The sequence below is a fragment of the Bufo bufo genome, chromosome 2 (assembly GCF_905171765.1).
Source record: "Bufo bufo chromosome 2, aBufBuf1.1, whole genome shotgun sequence".
Classification (NCBI taxonomy): Eukaryota; Metazoa; Chordata; class Amphibia; order Anura; family Bufonidae; genus Bufo; species Bufo bufo.
In genome coordinates, this window is record NC_053390.1 from 372773016 (window position 1) to 372792754 (window position 19739).

Sequence of the window (19739 nt, forward strand, 5' to 3'; positions counted from 1 at the left end):
TAGCTGCCTGCCACCTCCCTAGCCTGCTGACTGCTGTTACCCATTATCCTGGCCCCCACAGAACCTCTCTTGTATGCCCCTCTACTACTCTCCCCACAGGCCACAGAATAGCTGCAAATTCAAGCCTGCATCCATCAGTGGCCTCCCAGCCACTATCATCTCCTATGTTCCCTGAAGTCCCCAGACTCCTTGCCACCTTCTGTGACCAAAAGAACCTGTACCAGTTTCTGTGCCCCCTTCTCATAACAGAGCCTCTGCCACTTTTTGTATTCCTTGTCACCACCACCCACTCACAAAGCCCATGGAACCCTCTGTCCTCCTCCAATCTCTTTCTGTCCATTCATCAGTAACTGAGCCCCTATCACCTATTGGACTTGATGTGCCCAATCCCTTAGCACAAAGCACTTGTCAAATTCTGCCCCCTGATCTATCAGTCCATGCCACCTGCTTCTTTCCCCTTTCATATAAAAGAGCCCATGCCAGCTGCTGCTACCCTCCCTCTAATAACAGATCTCCATGACCTTTTGTCTTTTATGTTCACTCTGTTCTGTCAGAATACTATTCCTTATCAGAATGCTATACTCTTGTCACTCCGGTTACGTGGCCGTACCAGAAGTGACGAGAATCAGCTGGAGGAGGGGGTGTGCGGCGCTGCGCAAGCACAGATCCACGGGTAAGTCAAAGTTATAGCAGCGCCGCGGGAGAAGCGCCCACTTAATGCGCATGCGCGAAACCAGCCGGGACACCGTGCGCCTGGAGCCATGGCTGGATAGGAGATGATGCGCACGTGCGGCTATAAACTCCGGTCTAAACCTACCTACCCCTGAGCGCGCACGCGTGCTGTAATCCTGATGTGCGTGGCCGAAGAAGTTCGGGTCTGGGTACCACATTCAGTTTTTTATCACGCGCGTGCAAAACACATTGCACCGATAAAAACTGAACAACGGAGCGCAATCGCAGTCAAAACTGACTGCAATTGGGTACATACTCACGCGGGTTTGCCGCAACACATCTGGACCTTATCTGGACACGCTCGTGTGAAAGAGGCCTTAAAGTGTTGTAACTGCTTTGCTGTAAAGTACAACCAGAGTTTTGGCACAGACAAACCACCAGAGTCCTTACCCCTCTGGAAAGTTTCAAAGTTTAAAGGGGTTGTCTGGGTTCAGAGCTGAACCCGGACATATCCATAATTTCACCCAGGCAGCCTCCCTGATGTTAGCATTTCATGCTCCGATACGCTCCCTTGCCCTGCACTGGATCGTGCAGGGCAAGGGCTCTTTTATTTAAAATAAACACTCTGCTGGGCAGAGGCTTTTCGGTACATATGATTTTTTGATCATTCATTATTACACTTTATCAGGCAAGGTGACCAAAAAATTGTTTTTAGCACAGTTTTTATTTATTTATTTTTACAGCGTTCACCTGAGAGGTTAGGTCATGTGACATTTTTATAGAGCAGATAGTTACGGACGTGGCGATACCTAATATGTATACTTTTTCTTATTTATTTAAGTTTTACACAATAATAGCATTTTAAAACCAAAAAAATGATGTTTTAGTGTCTCCATAGTCTGAGAGCCATACCTTTTTTATTTTTTGACCGATTGTCTTAGAGTCTCATTTTTTGCAGGATGAAGTGACGGTTTGATTGGTACTATTGATACTATTTTCGGGGGCATATGCCTTTTTGATTGCTTGATGTTGCACTTTATGTGATGTTAGGTGACAAAAAAAAATTGCTTTTTTGGCACTGTATTTTTTACGGTGTTCATCTGAGGAGTTTAGGTCATGTAATATTTTTATAGAGCTCGCTGTTACGGATGCCGCGATACCTAGAATGTCTACTTTTTATTTATTTCCCTTCAACACAATAGCAGTTTTGTAGCAAAAAAAAAAAAACAACAACATTTTAGTGTCTCCATGTTCTGAGAGCTATAGTTTTAATTTTTTGAGCGACTTTCTTATGTAGGGGCTCATTTTTTGCGGGAATACCTTTTTGGATCACTTGGAGTTGCACTTTGTGATGTACGGTGACATAAATGGCTTTTGACACTTTTTTTTAATGGTGTTTAAATCGGACAGGTTGGATCATGTGATATATTTATAGAGCTGGTCGTTACGGACGTGGCAATACCAAATATGTCTTATTTTATTTTTTTCTATTTTTATTTTATGTGAAACCTTTTTTTGTATTTATTTTTTTAAACACTTTTATTTTACACTTTGTGTCCCCCATAAGGTCATACAAGACCTCTGGGGGACATTTATTTAAACTTCACTTCCCCCCCACTTTTGATTTCTCCTGTAACTGGGGCTGACATAGTAGCCCCAGTTACAGGGGAAATGCACGCCCCCAGAGAGGCTGTACAGCATAATACAGCGCTGTACAGCCTCAGAGCAGGGCTGATCGAGGTCTATGGAAGACCTGACAGCTCCTGCACTCTCACGGTCACATGACCACCGGGTCGGGACACGAAGCGCATAGCACTTCCTGATCTGTATACACAGCGCTCATTCAGCCCTGTGTATACAGCAATCTAGAAGGCTGGGACACCTGGGAACAGTCCCTGCCTTCTCTCTGGGTTGCCACGTCACTGACAGTGGGCTCCCCGCTCGGCAGCTGCACGATTAGCGTGCAGCTGCCATCTCTGAATGGACGTTCCAGAACGTCCATTCAGAGATAAACATCCACCCATAGGACGTTTATATCCTATGGGCGGATGTGAAGTGGTTAAAGGGGGCATCTGTCAGCAGATGTGTACCTATGAAAACTGGCTGACCTGTTAAATGTGCACTTGGCAGCTTAAGGCATCTGTGTTGGTCCCATGTTCATATGTGCCCATGTTGCTGAGAAAAATTGTGTTTTATTACATGTAAATGAGTCTCTAGGAGCAATAGGGGCATTGCCATTACACCTAGATGGTCCGCTCTCTATACAACTGCTGCATCCTCTCCACCCTGATTGATAGCACCATATGTAATGACATTTTTACTGCCGGCCCTATCAAAGTGCAGAGGACGTGGCAACAGTATAGAGAGCAGATCCTCTAGGTGTAACGGCAACGCTTTTGTTTTTCCTAGAAGCTCATTTCAGTATATTACCATCTTTAACGGCAAAGCAGGCAGGTATGAACTTGAATCCAACACAGATGTCTTCAGCTGCCAAGTGCACATGTAACAGGTAAGCCAGTTCTATAGCTACAAATCTGCTGACAGATGCCCTTTAACCCCTTCGTGCAAAATCACGTACATGTACGTGGGGGAATGTGGCGCCTTACCGCATCTTCACATGCATGTACGTGATAGGATCGGGCAGGTGCAAGAGCTGCACCCGCCCGATCCGCAGCACGGGTCGGCTATTACTGATAGCCGGGCCCCTGCTGCATCGCTGTATGCGGTGATGCTGGCGGATTAACCCTTTCAGATGCTGCGGTTAGCGCTGACCGCGGCATGTTGAGACTTTACAGAGGGAGTGGGATCCCTCTGACTCAATCGGCCCCCCACACTGTGCTGGTAGGGGGCTGATGGTTGCCATGGCAGATCCAATGCCTTACACAGGCATCGGAGCCTGCCAGCTACAGAAGCCCAGGAGATCCAGCCTGAGGGCTGGGTCTCCTAGGCAACTGTCAGCATCTTAGGCTTCTTTCACACGACCGTGTGTCCCCCGTGGCCATATTGCAGCCCGCATACGGCGGGTCCACAATACACGCGGCACTGGCCGCGTGCATTCTGCATCACGGATGCGGACCCATTCACTTGAATTGGTCCGCAAATCCGGAGATGCAGTGCGGAACGGAAGCACTACGGAGTGATTTCGTTGGGTTCCGTTCTGAAAAAAGATAGAACTTGTTCTATCTTTTTGCGGAACAGAGGGATCGAGGACCCCATTGAAGTGAATGGGTCCGCGATCTGCATGTGGCTGGCCCACGGCCGGTGCCCATGCATTGCGGATATAATAAACAAATTAAAGTTTTAAGGAAAAAAAAGCCCCCTCACCATAAAAGTGTTTAAAAAAAAAATACATATTGGGTATTGCCGCGTTCGTAATGACGTGCTCTATAAAAATGTCACATAATCCACCACCTCAGGTGAACACCATAAATTTTTTTTTTTTTAAAAACACACAAAATGCAAACTCATACGCACCCCAAAGTCATACCAATCAAACAGTCATCTCATCCCGCAAAAATTCAGCTGGGCCCCCCTTCCCTCAGTGCTTTGTGGCAAAGGGCAGGGGAGCACATCGCCTTCATGCTATCTGAGGCAAAAACTTATGTCCCCCACCCCAATGCCAAATTCTTGACCTAATCTCTTCCCTCCAGCTGGAGGTGTAACCTGAAGATTTTGGGCCCAGTGCAAAATCTATAACAGAGCCCTCCCAGCATGCACTTTCTATAATACTGGTGTCTTCTTATGTGGAACAAGGGCCCAGTAGTGACTGCCATCTCTGCATCCCCTAGAGCAGTGATGGTGAGCCTTTTACAGACAGAGTGCCCAAACTGCAACCCAAAACCCACTTATTTATTGCAAAGTGCCAACACGGCAATTTAACCTAAATACTACAGTCTAATATACTGTAGTATATCTTCCATGTACTTTATCATTCAGTGCGTTGCCTGTGCCGTTCATAGTGCGCCCTGTGCTTTAGAATGGCAGGAAAAGTCTAAGGCATATTGGTACACCATAGACTTTCCAGGGTGTGGGTGCCCACAGAGAGGGCTTTGAGTGCCACCTCGGGCACCCGTGGCATAGGTTCGCCACCACTGCCCTAGAGATACTAAAACATGATTTTTTTGTTTCAAAAATGCGGTTATCGTGTAAAACTTAAATAAATAAAAAAAGTATACAAAGTAGGTATCGCCACGTCCGTAAGAGCCTGCTGTATAAAAATATCACATGACCTAACCCCTCAGACGAACACCGTAAAAAAAATTAAAATAAAGTCAAAAAAGCAATTTACATCACAAAAAGTGTAATACCAAGCGATAAAAAAAAAAAAAAAATCATATGCACCCTTACCAAACAGTCATCTCATCCCAAAATAAATGAGCCCCTACATAAGACAGTCGTCCAAAAACTAAAAAAAAAAAAAATTATGGCTTTCAGAATATGGAGACACTTAAAGCATGATTTTTTTTATTTTTTTTTATTTTTTTTATGTAAAACTGGATCAAAAAAGGTAGTCATATTTGGTATTTTCGCATCCGTAACAACCTGCTCTATAAAAATACCACATGATCTAACCTGTCAGATGAACATTGTAAAAAAAATATAAATAAAATAAAACACGGTGCCGAAACAGCTATTTTTAGTTACCTTGCCTCACAAAAAGTGTAATATAGAGCAACCAAAAATCATATGTACCCTAAAATAGTACCAACAAAACTGCCACCTGATCCTATAGTTTCCAAAATGGGGTCACTTTTTTGGAGTTTCTACTCTAGGGGTGCATCAGGGGGTCTTCAAATGTAACATGGCAACTTAAAATTATCCCAGTGAAATCTGCCCTCCAAAAAACTATATGGCGTTCCTTTTCTTCTGAGCCCCGCCGCGTGCCCGTAGAGCAGTTTACGACCACATATGGGGTGTTATTGTAAACTAGGCCTTGGACCACATTATAGTCAATGAGAGCATATAGCTGGTTGTATCCGGCTATACCCAATATGGTATACTCATGCAGGCTGTTCTTCTGCCAGAATGTGTATCTAAGGTTATGTTGTGAACTCCGGCAGTCTGTTCCGGTGGAGGAACAGACTGACGGAGTTCACATGATGTCCCCCCTTCCCCAGTGCCTCCATGCCATCCACCATGTCCCCCACTCCCCCAGATCAACCCCTCCATGCCAAATAACAGGTGCCCCCATTACCCCTCCCCAATAACTTTATACATACCAAATCACAGGTGCCCGATTAACCCCTCTCCTCCCCACACCAATAACTTTATACATGCCATTGCCAAATCACAGGTGCCCCCATTAACCCCTCCCCCGACCCCCCCCCCCCCCTTCCCCCATCGCTGCCGCCGCTAACTTTATACTTACCTTTCCTGGCAGTGCGGCGTGCGCTGACACATGGAGTCCGCAGGAGACGAGTCTTCATCCCAGCATGCACTGGGACCTGACGTCACACACAGCGTCAGCCAGCGCACTGGTGGTCATGTGATTTCGATTTTTTTGCCTCGATTTCATCAATTAAAATCGATGAATTGTTTCAGCCCTACTTCAGACCTGAACTGGTCCTTAAAAATTTTAAAGTGTAACTGCCGTTTCATTTTTTATTTCCTAATGGTATAGTACACCCTAATGTATAAGTGCTTTTGTGCTTTAAAATTTGATCATTTTCATTTTTACTTCTTAATTACTCCCACAAATGCATGCTACTTGCCTATTCAGCAGCTCTCATCTCACAGCGTTGCCATGTGCAGTCCGTCTTCTCAGTATTATAACAAGAGACAGACGAGCTCTGGGAGGAGCTCAGCCCTGACAGCTAGGCTGAGGCAGAAAGTGGAGGGCTGCTTTAGATGGTGATATCTTCTCAATGGTAGCAGCTAGAAATATGCCACTGGTCTTGTTTGAAAGCTTTCATACAAGATCAGAATTACAGCTCTAGTCCAAGCAACAGAGGAGAAATCGCTGTTAGAAATAGAGTTGAGAATAATCGCGGGTAAAATCTGCTTTTACTTTTATCTTCTCTTTCGGTGATGTCATCGGCGCAGGCGCACTGAGGGAGTGCTGAGGAGGTCGAGCCTCCTTCTCTCAGAGCACCTGCGCCGAATGAAGACAGGCGCAGAATTTTTGAAATGCTGACAGGGCCAGCCGGAGGAGATCCCGGCTGGCCCTGTCAATCAACAAGAGGAGGGGGCGGCTTTTTGCGGCGGCTACCAGCAAGTAGACGCCCTACTTGCTGGTAGTGAAGTGATTAGCATATTTTAAAAGATAGTTTTTTAATGAAAATAAGCCACAGACAAAAAGCAAGATCCCTATATAGGGAATAGTCGTTAAATAACTATTTTAACAAGCCCAAAAATTCTAGTTTCCAAACCAGCACCTGGATCTGAATACTTTTGTAATTGCATGTAATTATGTTGGCTTGAAGAAGCTTGTAACATCCTGTTCTTCTTTCACACACTGTTCTTTTCAAGTAAATAGGCCACAGCACTCTTTTCAATAAAATGCAAGGGTGGGTGCACATCCGGGTTGTGTTCTGTAGCTCCACCTCAAGAACTGTAGGTGTCACACAAATATTTAGACAGCACTCCTTAAGTGATGATAATTAATGGTTTTATTTCACTTCATATTATTTCAGCCGGGGTAAGTGGTATATCAGTTGCAACGTTTCGGGCTAACAATCGCCCTTTATCAGGCACTCTGAAGACCACAGTGTGCTTAGCGTGGCGCTAAGCACACTGTGGTCTTCAGAGTACCTGATGAAGGGCGATTGTTAGCCCGAAACGTTGCAACTGATATACCACTTACCCCGGCTGAAATAATATGAAGTGAAATAAAACCATTAATTATCATCACTTAAGGAGTGCTGTCTAAATATTTGTGTGACACACTCTTCCCCGGTCACACACACACACACACACACACACTCTTCCCCGGACACACACACACACACACACACACACACACTCTTCCCCGGACACACACACACACACACACACACACACACTCTTCCCCGGACACACACACACACACTCTTCCCCGGACACACACACACACACACACTCTTCCCCAGACACACACACACACACACACACTCTTCCCCAGACACACACACACACACACACACACACACTCTTCCCCGGACACACACACACACACACACACACACACTCTTCCCCGGACACACACACACACACTCTTCCCCGGACACACACACACACACACACTCTTCCCCAGACACACACACACACACACACACACACACACACACTCTTCCCCGGACACACACACACTCTTCCCCGGACACACACACACACACACTCTTCCCCGGACACACACACACACACTCTTCCCCGGTCTCACACACACACACACTCTTCCCCGGTCTCACACACACACACACACACACACTCTTCCCCGGACACACACACACACACACACACTCTTCCCCGGACACACACACTCTTCCCCGGACACACACACACACACACTCTTCCCCGGACACACACACACACACACTCTTCCCCGGTCACACACACACACACACACTCTTCCCCGGTCACACACACACACACACACACACACTCTTCCCCGGTCACACACACACACACACTCTCTTCCCCGGTCACACACACACACACTCTTCCCCGGTCACACACACACACACACACTCTTCCCCGGTCACACACACACACACACACTCTTCCCCGGTCACACACACACACACACACACTCTTCTCCGGTCACACACACTGTTATTCGATTGTTTCAGCTTATTATTCTTCTCCGCCCCCCTTTTTTCTATACGCTACTCCTCCTACAGTTTTGAAGTTACAAACACCAAACTTTCCATACTTCTTCAACCTATAGTGAGGCAAGTTGCTTGTTCTTTAATAAGCGATCCCACCCTGCGGCGGACCACCAAAGACCCCTTTTTTGCCATTGACAGGAAAAAAATTCAAATCGCTCCCACTCACACAGTTTTGAAGCTACACTCCCCAAACTCGGATCACACATTATTAGTTTCAACCCAGATAAAAGGGTACATTTTGAGGGGACACCCAAAGTGGGCGGAGCTAGCAACAGCCAATGAAAATGTAGCTATTTTCTATACGCTACTCCTTCCACAGTTTTAGGAGTACAATTACTAAACTTTGCACACTTGTTCGGCACATACCCGAATAGGTTGCTTGTGCTTTGTTAACCGATCCCACCCTCCGGGCCCCTGGGGCAGCCCCCTGAAGACCCCATTTTTTGTCAAATGTAAAACGGGAAAATGTAAAACTGACACTGCTCTTAGACTGTTAATGGCAGGGTCCTCAAACTTTGACCAAAAAAACCAAACCAATAGCCCCAAAAGAATGAGGAAAACACACATAAAATATATGTAGTTTTATTATTACATGAAATAAACATACAATAACATAAGGCACACGGTCATGGGAGAACTGGACGCCCCGTGTATCGGAGCAGCAGTCCCCATCCTCACATGCACCGTCCTGACAAAGCCCTTTCCTGGCGAAACGCGCGTCGAGGTACAGATCTGTCCAGGCATCCAGTGCTTCCATACGTTATGGGTAATTAATGCATTCCTAATTTCACTGACCGTGTCCTTATGTAGTGGTCATTTTCTCAATATGCTACCTCTGCTGTGTCCTTGCTCTGTTTACACCTTATATTCGTGACCTAGCCTTCTTTTTACCAATGCAGGCTGGCCACCATTATTTTCATGGGCTGGTTGAAACGGCACGGGTGGCAGCTAACATTATGCACACTTAGGATAGGCATTCAGCTATATGTTACATCAGACCCACCAGAATGTGGTTTAGCACCTTGGATTTTCTGGTTTGTTCCCCTGTCAATACGGTGCATGTGAGGATGGGGACTGCTGCTCCGATACACGGGGCGTCCAGTTCTCCCATGACCGTGTGCCTTATGTTATTGTATGTTTATTTCATGTAATAATAAAACTACATATATTTTATGTGTGTTTTCCTCATTCTTTTGGGGTTATTAGTTTGGTTTTTTTGGTCATAGTAATTTACGCTAGACCCAATGTATTGTATGTACTATACTGGAGTTCTCTTATTGGTTGGTCTAACAAAGGGTCCTCAAACTCGACACAGTTGGTCACTGGAGGACTGGGATTAAAATTCTGAAAAGTGGGCGGGGCCAAAAACAACCAGATTTTATTGATTTAAATGGAAAAAACTAAAAATGCTGCCATTCTCGCATTATTGATGTCATGGACCTCAAATACCACAAATGTGTTTCCACTTCAAGGTTAGAAAAAGTGGGCGGAGCCACCAACAACCAATCAGATTTCACACATGGATTTTCAATAGAAAACAATAAAACTGCTGCCATTTTTACACGCTAAACGCCATAATTCCCAAACCTTAAAGTGTTAGTCACTGGGTTACTGTGGTTCACAATTAGAAAAAAAAAAAAAAAACAGCCAATCAGATTTCAGCCTTTGACCTTAATGAAAAGCAGATAATCTGCTGCTATTATCACAGTTTAAATGCCAAGTGTCCCAAACTTAGCACAATTTCACTGGGTGACTGCAGTCAAAATTTAGGAAAAGTGGGTGGAGCCTAAAACAGCAAATCAGATTTCACCTATTGACTTCAATGTAAAACTTTCAAATACTGCCAAAGGCCCCAATCTTGGCACAGACCATGACTGGGTGACTGGGCTTAACGTTCGGAAAACTGGGCAGAGCTTAAAACAGCCAATCAAATATTACCTAGTGCTATTCAATGGGAATATTTAAATTGCTGGCATTCTTACACTGTTAATGGCATGGTCTTCAAACTTGTTACATTCGGATACTGGGTGACGGGAATGCAAATTTTAAAAATGGGCGGAGCCAAAAACATCCAGATTTTTTCAATTGATTTAATTGGCAAAAACTAAAAATGCTGCCATTCTCACATTATTGATGTCAAGGACCTCAAATATGTGTGGTCATTGGATGTTTCCATTTCAAGGTTAGAAAAAGTGGGTGGAGCCACCAACAACCAATCAAATTTATCTCATTGATTTTCGATAGAGTGCTACTTCTCCCACAGTTTTAGGAGTACAATTTTGAAACTTTGCACACTTCTTCAGCCCATAGCCCAGAAGGTTGCTTGTGCTTTGTTAAGCAATCGCACCCTCCGTGCCCCTGGGGCTCTAGCATTTTCAAGCCAACATCCTGTGGTTTCTTCAGAAACGACACCATCTAGTTAAAAATTTAGTATAGCTATTGAGTTATTCAATAAAATGTATCTGTATAGCACCACCTGCTGTTTTATTTCTTTGACCTGCTCACTGAGATGGCCGCACATGCTCAGTTACATCCTTCAGCTGCCTCCTGAGCTGTGATAGGGTGAGCTGAGACACGCCCCCTGAGCTGCATCAGAAAAGACGCTCCCCTTGAGCTACCAGCTTGATATAAATCTAGCAGGGCTGGTTCTAGCTTTGCTAGAAAGAGGTTGTCATGTACTATATGATCTGTGATTTTTATTTTTTATGTTAATCATAGGATAACACGCTTAAACTTTATTGAAAGGCACCATATAAACGATTCATGTAAAATAGCCCTAATGAGGCTGAGAGCCTGTACCTCCTCAGTATGGCACAAGTGGCACCCTAAGCGGCCCCACCATCAGGTTTATTGATGCAGTTTTGGAGGCCAAAACCAGGAGAAGTTGTATCTGTCCTTTAGGCCACTTCAATGGGGCCGCAAAAGATGCGGACAGCACTCCGTGTGCTGTCCGCATCCGTGGCTCCGTTCCGCGGACCCGCTAAAAAAAAATAACATGTCCTATTGTTGTCCGCGCTTTGCGGACAAGAATAGGCATTTATATTGCCGGCGCCCTTTCCGCAAATTGCGGAAGGCAACACGGCAGCTTCCGTTTTTTTTGCGGATCCATGGTTTGCGTACCGAAAAAAAAATGGCACGGTCGTGTGCATGAGGACTTATACTTTCTCTCCTTTTATGACCCATTCCTGATATTGGCTCCTAAACTGCATCAGGAAATCTGACCGTGTGTCCATACCCTAATAACACCCGCACACAGACACGTATATACAAACAGAATTTCCGTGGGCATTTCTCTGCGTTTCCATGCAAAAATTCACAGAAACAATTGACACGCTGCGCATTTCAAAATCTACACAGAAAATATACAGTGTACATGACATTTGTCAAATCTCACTTTCCCGGTACTGTATTAGGGCCTCTTCACACAACCGATTGAAGCCCGTGCTGTGGACATTTGAATGGGTCCGCCATCCGCAAAAAGATAGAACTTGCTCTATCTTTTTGCGGTGCGGAGGCACGGAACCCCAGAAAGCACTTTGTAGTGCTTCCGTAGTGTTCCGTTCCGCATCTCTGGATTTGCGGACCCATTGAAGCGAATGGGTCCGCATCCGTGATGCAGAATGCACACAGAACAGTGCCCGTGTATTGTGGATCCGCAAATGCGGTCTGCAATACGGCAACGGGCAGCACACGTTCGTGTGATTGAGCCATTACTCTACTTTTCTTCTCCATAAAAATCCACGCTGGAAAACACTGTGCAGGTAGCCTTAGGGCTCGTTCACACTAACGTTTTTTGCGTTCTGTATACGGGCCGTTTTTTGTGTTCCATATACAGTACCATTCATTTCAATGGTTCCGCAAAAAAAAACTGAATGTACTCCGTATGCATTCCGTTACTGTATTTCCATTTTCCCATTCCGTTGAAAGATAGAACATGTCCTATTATTGCCCGCAAATCACATTCCGCGGCTCCAAAAAAAATTGAACACATACGGAATGTACTTCATATGTCTTCTGTATCCGTTCCGTTTTTGCGGAACCATCTATTGAAAATGTTATGCCCAGTATAATTACTGTATACGCTGGAAAAACTGAACCACTACTGAAAAAAAAAAAAAAAAAACTGATCCGGAAAACAATGAAAAAGACATACGGTCGTGTGAATGAGCCCTAATGCTGAGGAGTTTTTTGTGCACACGTACGCTTGGGTGCATGGTTACACACAGAATTTCCTTGAGTGTTTCCGCACCACAATCTGCATGTATTACTTGTGGATTTTGTGGCAGTTTTGCCCCAATCTCACCCTTTTCAGTGCAGAAAGAATTGCATGCTGTGGATTTCTAAATCCGCACAGAAAACCACGCAGAGCGTATGTGAGATGTGTCTAATCTCCTTTACTTTGATGGTACTCTATTACGCCGAGGTTTTTCCATATGAAAAATCTACGTGGGAAAAAAAAAAAAAAATGCATGTAATCTGTAACATGGGCAGGCTGCCTAAGGGCGCTGCCATACACAGTCTTTTTTTCATTTGGCATGTCATTAAATTCTGGTGTGGTTTACAAGCGTTTAGTGAGGCATTTTTTATTTTATTTTTAAAAAGAATCCCTTGTGCCTGCGCTCGATCCAGTAGGAGGTATTTTTATGCAGGATAGCAATTAACAGTCCGTAGATCCTGTGTAGCTGAGGTAGGGGCACCCCTATACCTTATACTGGATCCAGCCTGAAGCTATTTTTTCTTCTTTAATACAATTGTTTCAAGACTAAATAGCGTACAATGGATTTTATCTGAACAAACTTCTATTTTCAATACCACTGGTGATCCGTTTACTCCAAGTGATGTGGATCGCGAGACCCTTGCTGCTGATCTGAACCCAGAGCTGAGATGACTTCTAGGTGTAAAGCACAGCTACCAGTGTCCTCTTCTCAAAGTCCCTGCAGGGACCCCCGTATTCAATCATCTGGTAGCGTCCTGCTGCTGTGGGGGCAGGTAATATTTGAATGTATCCGTACGGTGGGCCCCCAAAATACATTTTACTGATAGCCCTTGGCAGCCCAGTCCGACACTGTATATTTATATTAATCAGCAGTCAAGCTTCCATTCAATGACAGTGGAGATACTGAAAACACTCTGTCAGTGAAGCACATATAGTTTGAATTTCTTTATGGCTTTGGTGGAATAGAAAGTAGATCCGTGTTCGTCAGAACCTCTAGAGAGAGCAGCAGCGTCGCCCACTGCTTCTACGTAATCCGTTTTGTATGCGCCCCCCTCCGTTTTATTTATACACATGGCTGAAAACTAGAAAAGTGAAAAGAATCAGACCGCCCTGACATCTCCCATCATCAGAAGAAAAACTGCTCGCAGATGATTAGACATGACATCGCCATCCCCTGCGAGATCTGGAGGAGCAGCTGGAGATGACACACGATTTGCATTCAGGTTGCTGGGAGGTATACACGTCAGTGTACACCTGTGGAGCCAGCGGTGTGCGCAGTAAGACGCCTCTTATTTAGCCATCCACCATCATTTATGTTACTGGGAAGAAATACTGGCGGCCATTTGTAACATGGAAGATCCCTGTCGGATTGGCAGCTCTTATGGCCAGCGTCCACTCTCTTTCTGTGGGTCATAGGAAGGCTATTCACTTTAGAGCACCCTACAGAAAGGACTGGTCGCCATGATCCTCAACACTGACTTCAATAGGATAGGACTACAATGGCAGCATGCTCTGTGACCATGGAATCAGATGCTGGTGGGACCCATCCTTTATTACTATAGGTACAGTCATCTTACAGGTCATGAACATGGCCACCTATAGGACAGGAGTCTGCCGTCGCCATAGTAACCGCATCCACTCCACCTAGATGCCACCTGTTAGCATGACTCATACACGGGGCAGCGTCATAATGAGGGGAATAGGTGACATGTGTCACGGTAACAGAACACCCACACATATATGGAGTCAGCGCCTCCTCCCGCACATACCTCAGCCGCCTCGCCCGCTATTCCATTGCTCACAAACGCCATGTTTCCTCAGCTGCCGGTGACGGGAGATGGTTCCTTCCTCCGGCAGGCTCTGCGCTGCAGCCCCTCACACTCGCAGCTAGGCACTAGGCAGGTGAACCGTGAGAGGCTACCCCGGGCTTCTCATAGTCTGAACACTGCCGGGATCTGGTTTACTTAGCGCCGCCCCTCGCCGTTCAGCCAATGAGCAGCGAGGTCTCCTCCGGACACGCCCCCCAAATAAAACATTTACGAGCCGACCGTGCCGTGGCTCCAGTTTGGTGCGCTCCTCACTGAACCCTGACAGACACCTGTAACCATGGCAGCGAGGGCCCCGCGCCCACAGCAGACCGCTCACTGGCTGCCAGGGCTTGGAATACAAGGCCAAGTTCACACTTCAGTTTTATTTGGTCAGTTATTTCCATCAGTTAGGGTGGGTTCACATCAGCGTTATGTATTCTGTTAATCCATAAGATGGAAGTCAAAACGGAAGCCTTCAAGAGGCATTCTGTCATAATAGAAATCTATGGGAATCATAACGGATCCGTTATGATTCCCGTTATGCAAGACGGAAAACAAAGTCCTGTTGCCAGGACTTTTTTGTCTGTTCTGCATAACGGGAACCAGACAGATCCGTTATGATTCCCATAGATTTCTATTATGACAGAATGCCTCTTGAAGGCTTCCGTTTTGACTTCCGTCTTATGGATTCCGTTATTTTCTGTTATAACCATGTTAGAACAGAAATACATAACGCTGATGTGAACCCACCCTTAGGGAGCATTTACACGACCAGCCCATTTGCGGATCGCACATGGTCGCAACTATAATAGAAAATGCCTATTCTTGTCCGCGATTGAGGACAAGAATAGGATATGCTCTGTTTTTTTTTTTTGCGGAGATGGAACCACGGATGCGGATAGCCCATGGTGTGCTGTCTGAATCTTTTGCGGCCCCATTGAAATGAATGGATCCGCACCAGTTCAACAAAATTGCAGAATGAATGCGGACTCATTCATATGGCTGTCTGAATGAGCCCTTAGGCCTCATGCACATGGCCGTTCCGTGCATTGAGGACCGCAATTTGCTGTCCCCAATGCAAGGGCAGCGGCCGGGACGGATCAACTTAAATGGGTCCGTGATCCGTCCGCACCGCAAAAAATAGAACAAGTTCTATTTTTTTGCGGTGCAGAGGCACGGACAGAAACACAGCGAAAGCACTCCGTAGTGGAACTCCAAGTGAATGGGTCCACATTCGTGATGCGGGGAGCACACGGCCGGTGCCCGCATATTGCGGACCCGCTGTTTGCAGGCCGCAATACGCCAACGGCCGTGTGCATGGGACCTTATTGTGGGCCAAAACCAGGTGGGGGTCAAAAATTGCAGTGGCCAGCAGTTGTAATTTCAAGAAGCCAAACCCATTCACTTCAATGGGAAGGAGCAAACAGAGTCTAACTGCTCCTTCCCATTGAAGTGAATGGGGATGGCGGGCTGTAAGTACACCACTAGGCGCTGCAATGTCCACGCCTACAACAAATCTTACGGTTTTGTATTCTGGTGCTACTGGATGCTGTTGGGCCAAAACCCCCACCTCTATGATTGTCGGGGTTCCAATTGAAGTTTGGTTTATGGGTGCTCAGAGGGAGCTGACACAGGCACACTGCTGAATCCAATTCTCTCTGATTATTCCATACAAGTATACATCTTTATAAAACGACAGATAAGCATAGGCAAATCAGGCACACCACCAAAGGGGTGGAAAGCGAAACTAATGATTTGATTGGTTATTCATAAAAGGCAATACTTCATGCTAACAGAATTAGTTTTTAATGGTTAAAAACTTCTAATAATTAAAAAGTTTCTGCAGCATCTTATCCCAAAGTTACTATTCATTAGCAGCGCATCCCGAAACTCAGACAGAACCTAACTCTCTCTTGTATGTCAGACTCTGATAGGTGGAGAGAGGGAGCTGCTTACCTTGGCCTTGTAGAGATCTATACACAGAAACTGCCATGTCTTCACAGCTGGCTAATTCATTTTTCCACATATGTACAAGATGGAGGACATGTTTATACAAAATGGATTCTCATCCCTCACAATGCTCAATAAACCTAATTTGATTTTCACCCTTCTGAGTGTAGTTTCTCATTCTGGATACAATTTGTATAATTGGTGAGCCGTGACATTGGACACCCAACACTACTGGGGCAGTACCGGGAAGGGGGGGGGCATAAAGGGTGGAACTGCTGGTGACAATATAGTTATACTGGAGGCAGAAAAGAAGGGAACACATTATAAATAAACATTATTATAATTAAACATGATAAAAATAGAGAAGGCATAACTGGTGGAAATGATAAAAAAAAGAGTTCAGCTGGGGGGCATTATAAAAATACAGGGGGCACTACGGGGTGGCATGATTAAATCCGGCAGGAACAGCCTGTCAGATTTCATAACACTACTGTGAAAGTAGCCTTAGACCCCCATGACCCTTATTAGTTTAGTTGCTCTTATTTGTGCTCTTTCTAGCATCCTTTCTATGAACTGGCACCCAGAACGGACCTGCATATTCCAGATGAGGCTGCACCAATACTTTGTAATAATATTTTTTAGGTTTTGATATTACAATGGTGTTAGCTAATCAACACAAAACGCCTGCAAAGGTTCCCTAAGCCTTTAAACAGTCCCTCAGTCTGGTTCAGTAGGTTACAAAATCAAGAGGAAGACTTGACAGTTCTCCAGAAGACAGTCGATGACACTCTCCACGAGGAGGGAAAGGTGCAAAAAGTAATTTCTAAAGTAGGCTGCATCCAAGAATATTAATGGAAAGCTGAGTAGAAGGAAAATCTGTGGAAGAAAAAGGTGCACACGCAAAAGGGATAACCACAGCCTTGAAAGGATTGTCAAGAAAAGGCCGTTCAAGAGTTTGGGGGAGATTCACAAGGAGTGGACTGCAGGACAAGGGCTACAACTGTCTCATTCCTTGTGTGAAGTCACTCATGACTCAGAGACAACGTCTGAAGTGTCTTACCTGGGCTAAGGAGAAAAAGTACTGGTCTGTTGCTCAGCGGTCCAAAGCCCTGTTTTCAGATGAAAGGTCCCAGAGTCTGGAGGAAGAGTGGAGAGGCACACAATCCAAGCTGGTTGAGGTCCAGTGTGAAGTTTGCACAGTCATTGATGGCTTGTCATCTGCTGGTGTGATATCAAGTTCAAAGTCAGCGCAGCCACCTACCAGGAAATTTCAGAGCATTTCATGCTTCCATCTGCTGAAAAGCTTTATGGAGATGCAGATTTCATTTTCCAGCAGGACTTGGCACCTGCCCACACTGCCAAAAGTACCAATACCTGGTTTAATAACTACAGTATCACTGTGCTTCATTGGCTGGCAAACTTGCCTGACCTAAACCCCATAGAAAATCTATAGGGTAATGTCAAGAAGAAGATGCTATAATTCATGCAAAAGGCACCCCAACCAAGAACGGAGTGCATATACTGTACATACTTTGCAGTAGGCCAACATTTCTGTATTAAAAATCATATTTAATTGGTCTTATATAATCAAATTTTCTGAGATATTAAATGGGTTCTATCCTCTGGATAGATCATCAGCATCTGATCCGACACCCGGGACCCCTGCCCATCAGCTGTTTGAAAAGGCAGCGGCGCTCCAGTAGTGGCGCGGCCTTCTCGCTGTTTACCGCAGGCCCAGTGACATCACGACTAGTATCACTGGCCTGGGCGTGGCTAAGCTCCATTTAAGTGAACAGAGCTTAGCCCCACCCAGGCCATTGATACTAGTCGTGACGTCACTGGGCCTGCGGTAAACAGCGAGAAGGCCGCGCCGCTGCTGCCTTCTCAAACAGCTGATTGTCAGGTGTCCCGGGAGTCGGACCCCCGCCGATCAGATGCTGATGATGTATCCAGAGGATAGATCATCAGTTTAAAAAAACTGCAAAACCCCTTTAAGTTTTGGGCTTTCATTAGCTGTAAGCCATCATCATCAACATTAAAAGAAATAAACTGTTGAAATTGATCACTCTGTGTAAAGAATCTATATACCGTATTTTTCGCCCTATAAGACTTACCTAAGTTTTAAGAGGAGGACAGTAAGAAAAAAATATTTTTCATTAGACCTCTGGTCAGACCACAAATCAGACCCCCAATGTTAATCAGACCTCAGCTGACAGCCCCAATCAGACCCCCAATGTTAATAAGACCTCAGCTCAGACCCCAATGTGAATGACCCCCAATCAGACCTCAGATAAGAGCCCCATGCCTCTTATCAGCCCCCCATGCCTCTCATCAGCCCCCATATGCCTCTCATCAGCCCCCATATGCCTCTCATCAGTCCCCATTGCCTCGTATTGGCCCCCCCATATGCCTCTCATCAGCCCATATGCCTCTCATCAGCCCCTATGCCTCTCATTAGCCCCTATGCCTCTCATTAGCCCCCATATGCCTCTCATTAACCCCCATATGCCTCTCATCAGCCCCCATATGCCTCTCTCCAGCCCCCATTTCCTCTCATTAGCCTCCAGCAGCTTCATATCAGCCCTCATTGCCTCTTACCAGCCCCCAGCAGCCTTATATCAGCCCCCATTGCCTCTCACCAGCCTCCAGCAGCGTTATATCATCCCCCATTGCCTCTCACCAGCCCCCAGCAGCGTTATATCAGCCCCACTGCACCTCACCAGCCCCCAGTCATGTTATATCTGCCACTAGAAGCCCTATATTAGCCCCTATCAGCCTCATGTGCTAATGTCAGCTGAACATAACTATATTAGTGCCATCTCAATGCCAGCCGCAGTTATTGAGGAAAACAAACTTTTATAATATGCTAATTAGCCTCTAGGAGCAGGGAAGGGGGGGTGTTGCCCCTGCTCCTAGAGGCTCTGTTCTCCCACCACTGGTCACGCCCTGCTACAGTAGATTGACAGGGGCAGTCATCGTTGGTCTCCTACCTCCGGCCCTGTCTGCAGTGTAAATATTGCGCCGTTCAGTATTCGGCGCAGGCGTAGTGAGTAAAGGCCGCTCGCCGGCTGCCATCTTCCTCACTGCGCCTGCACCGAATACTGAACGGCGCGATATTTACACTGCAGACAGGGCCGGAGGTAGGAGACCAACGATGACTGCCCCTGTCAATCTAGTGTAGCAGGCGTGGCCAGAGGTGGGAGAACGGAGCCTCTAGGAGCAGGGGCAACACCCCCCTTGCTCCTAAAGGCTAATTAACATATTATAAAAGTTTGTTTTTCTCAATAA

The 19739-nt window shown here is 45.8% G+C and overlaps 1 protein-coding gene across 1 annotated transcript in view; it reads right to left on the reverse strand.

Moving 5' to 3' along the window:
* Window positions 1-14656, reverse strand: part of TTC39B (tetratricopeptide repeat domain 39B) — a 159378-nt gene extending 144722 nt beyond the window's left edge. Inside the window, exon 1 of the mRNA XM_040417168.1 lies at window positions 14463-14656. Within this exon, the coding sequence (XP_040273102.1) occupies window positions 14463-14504 (42 nt within the window). The 5' untranslated portion in view covers window positions 14505-14656. The remainder of the gene's footprint in view (window positions 1-14462) is intronic.
* Window positions 14657-19739: the final 5083 nt, after the last annotated feature.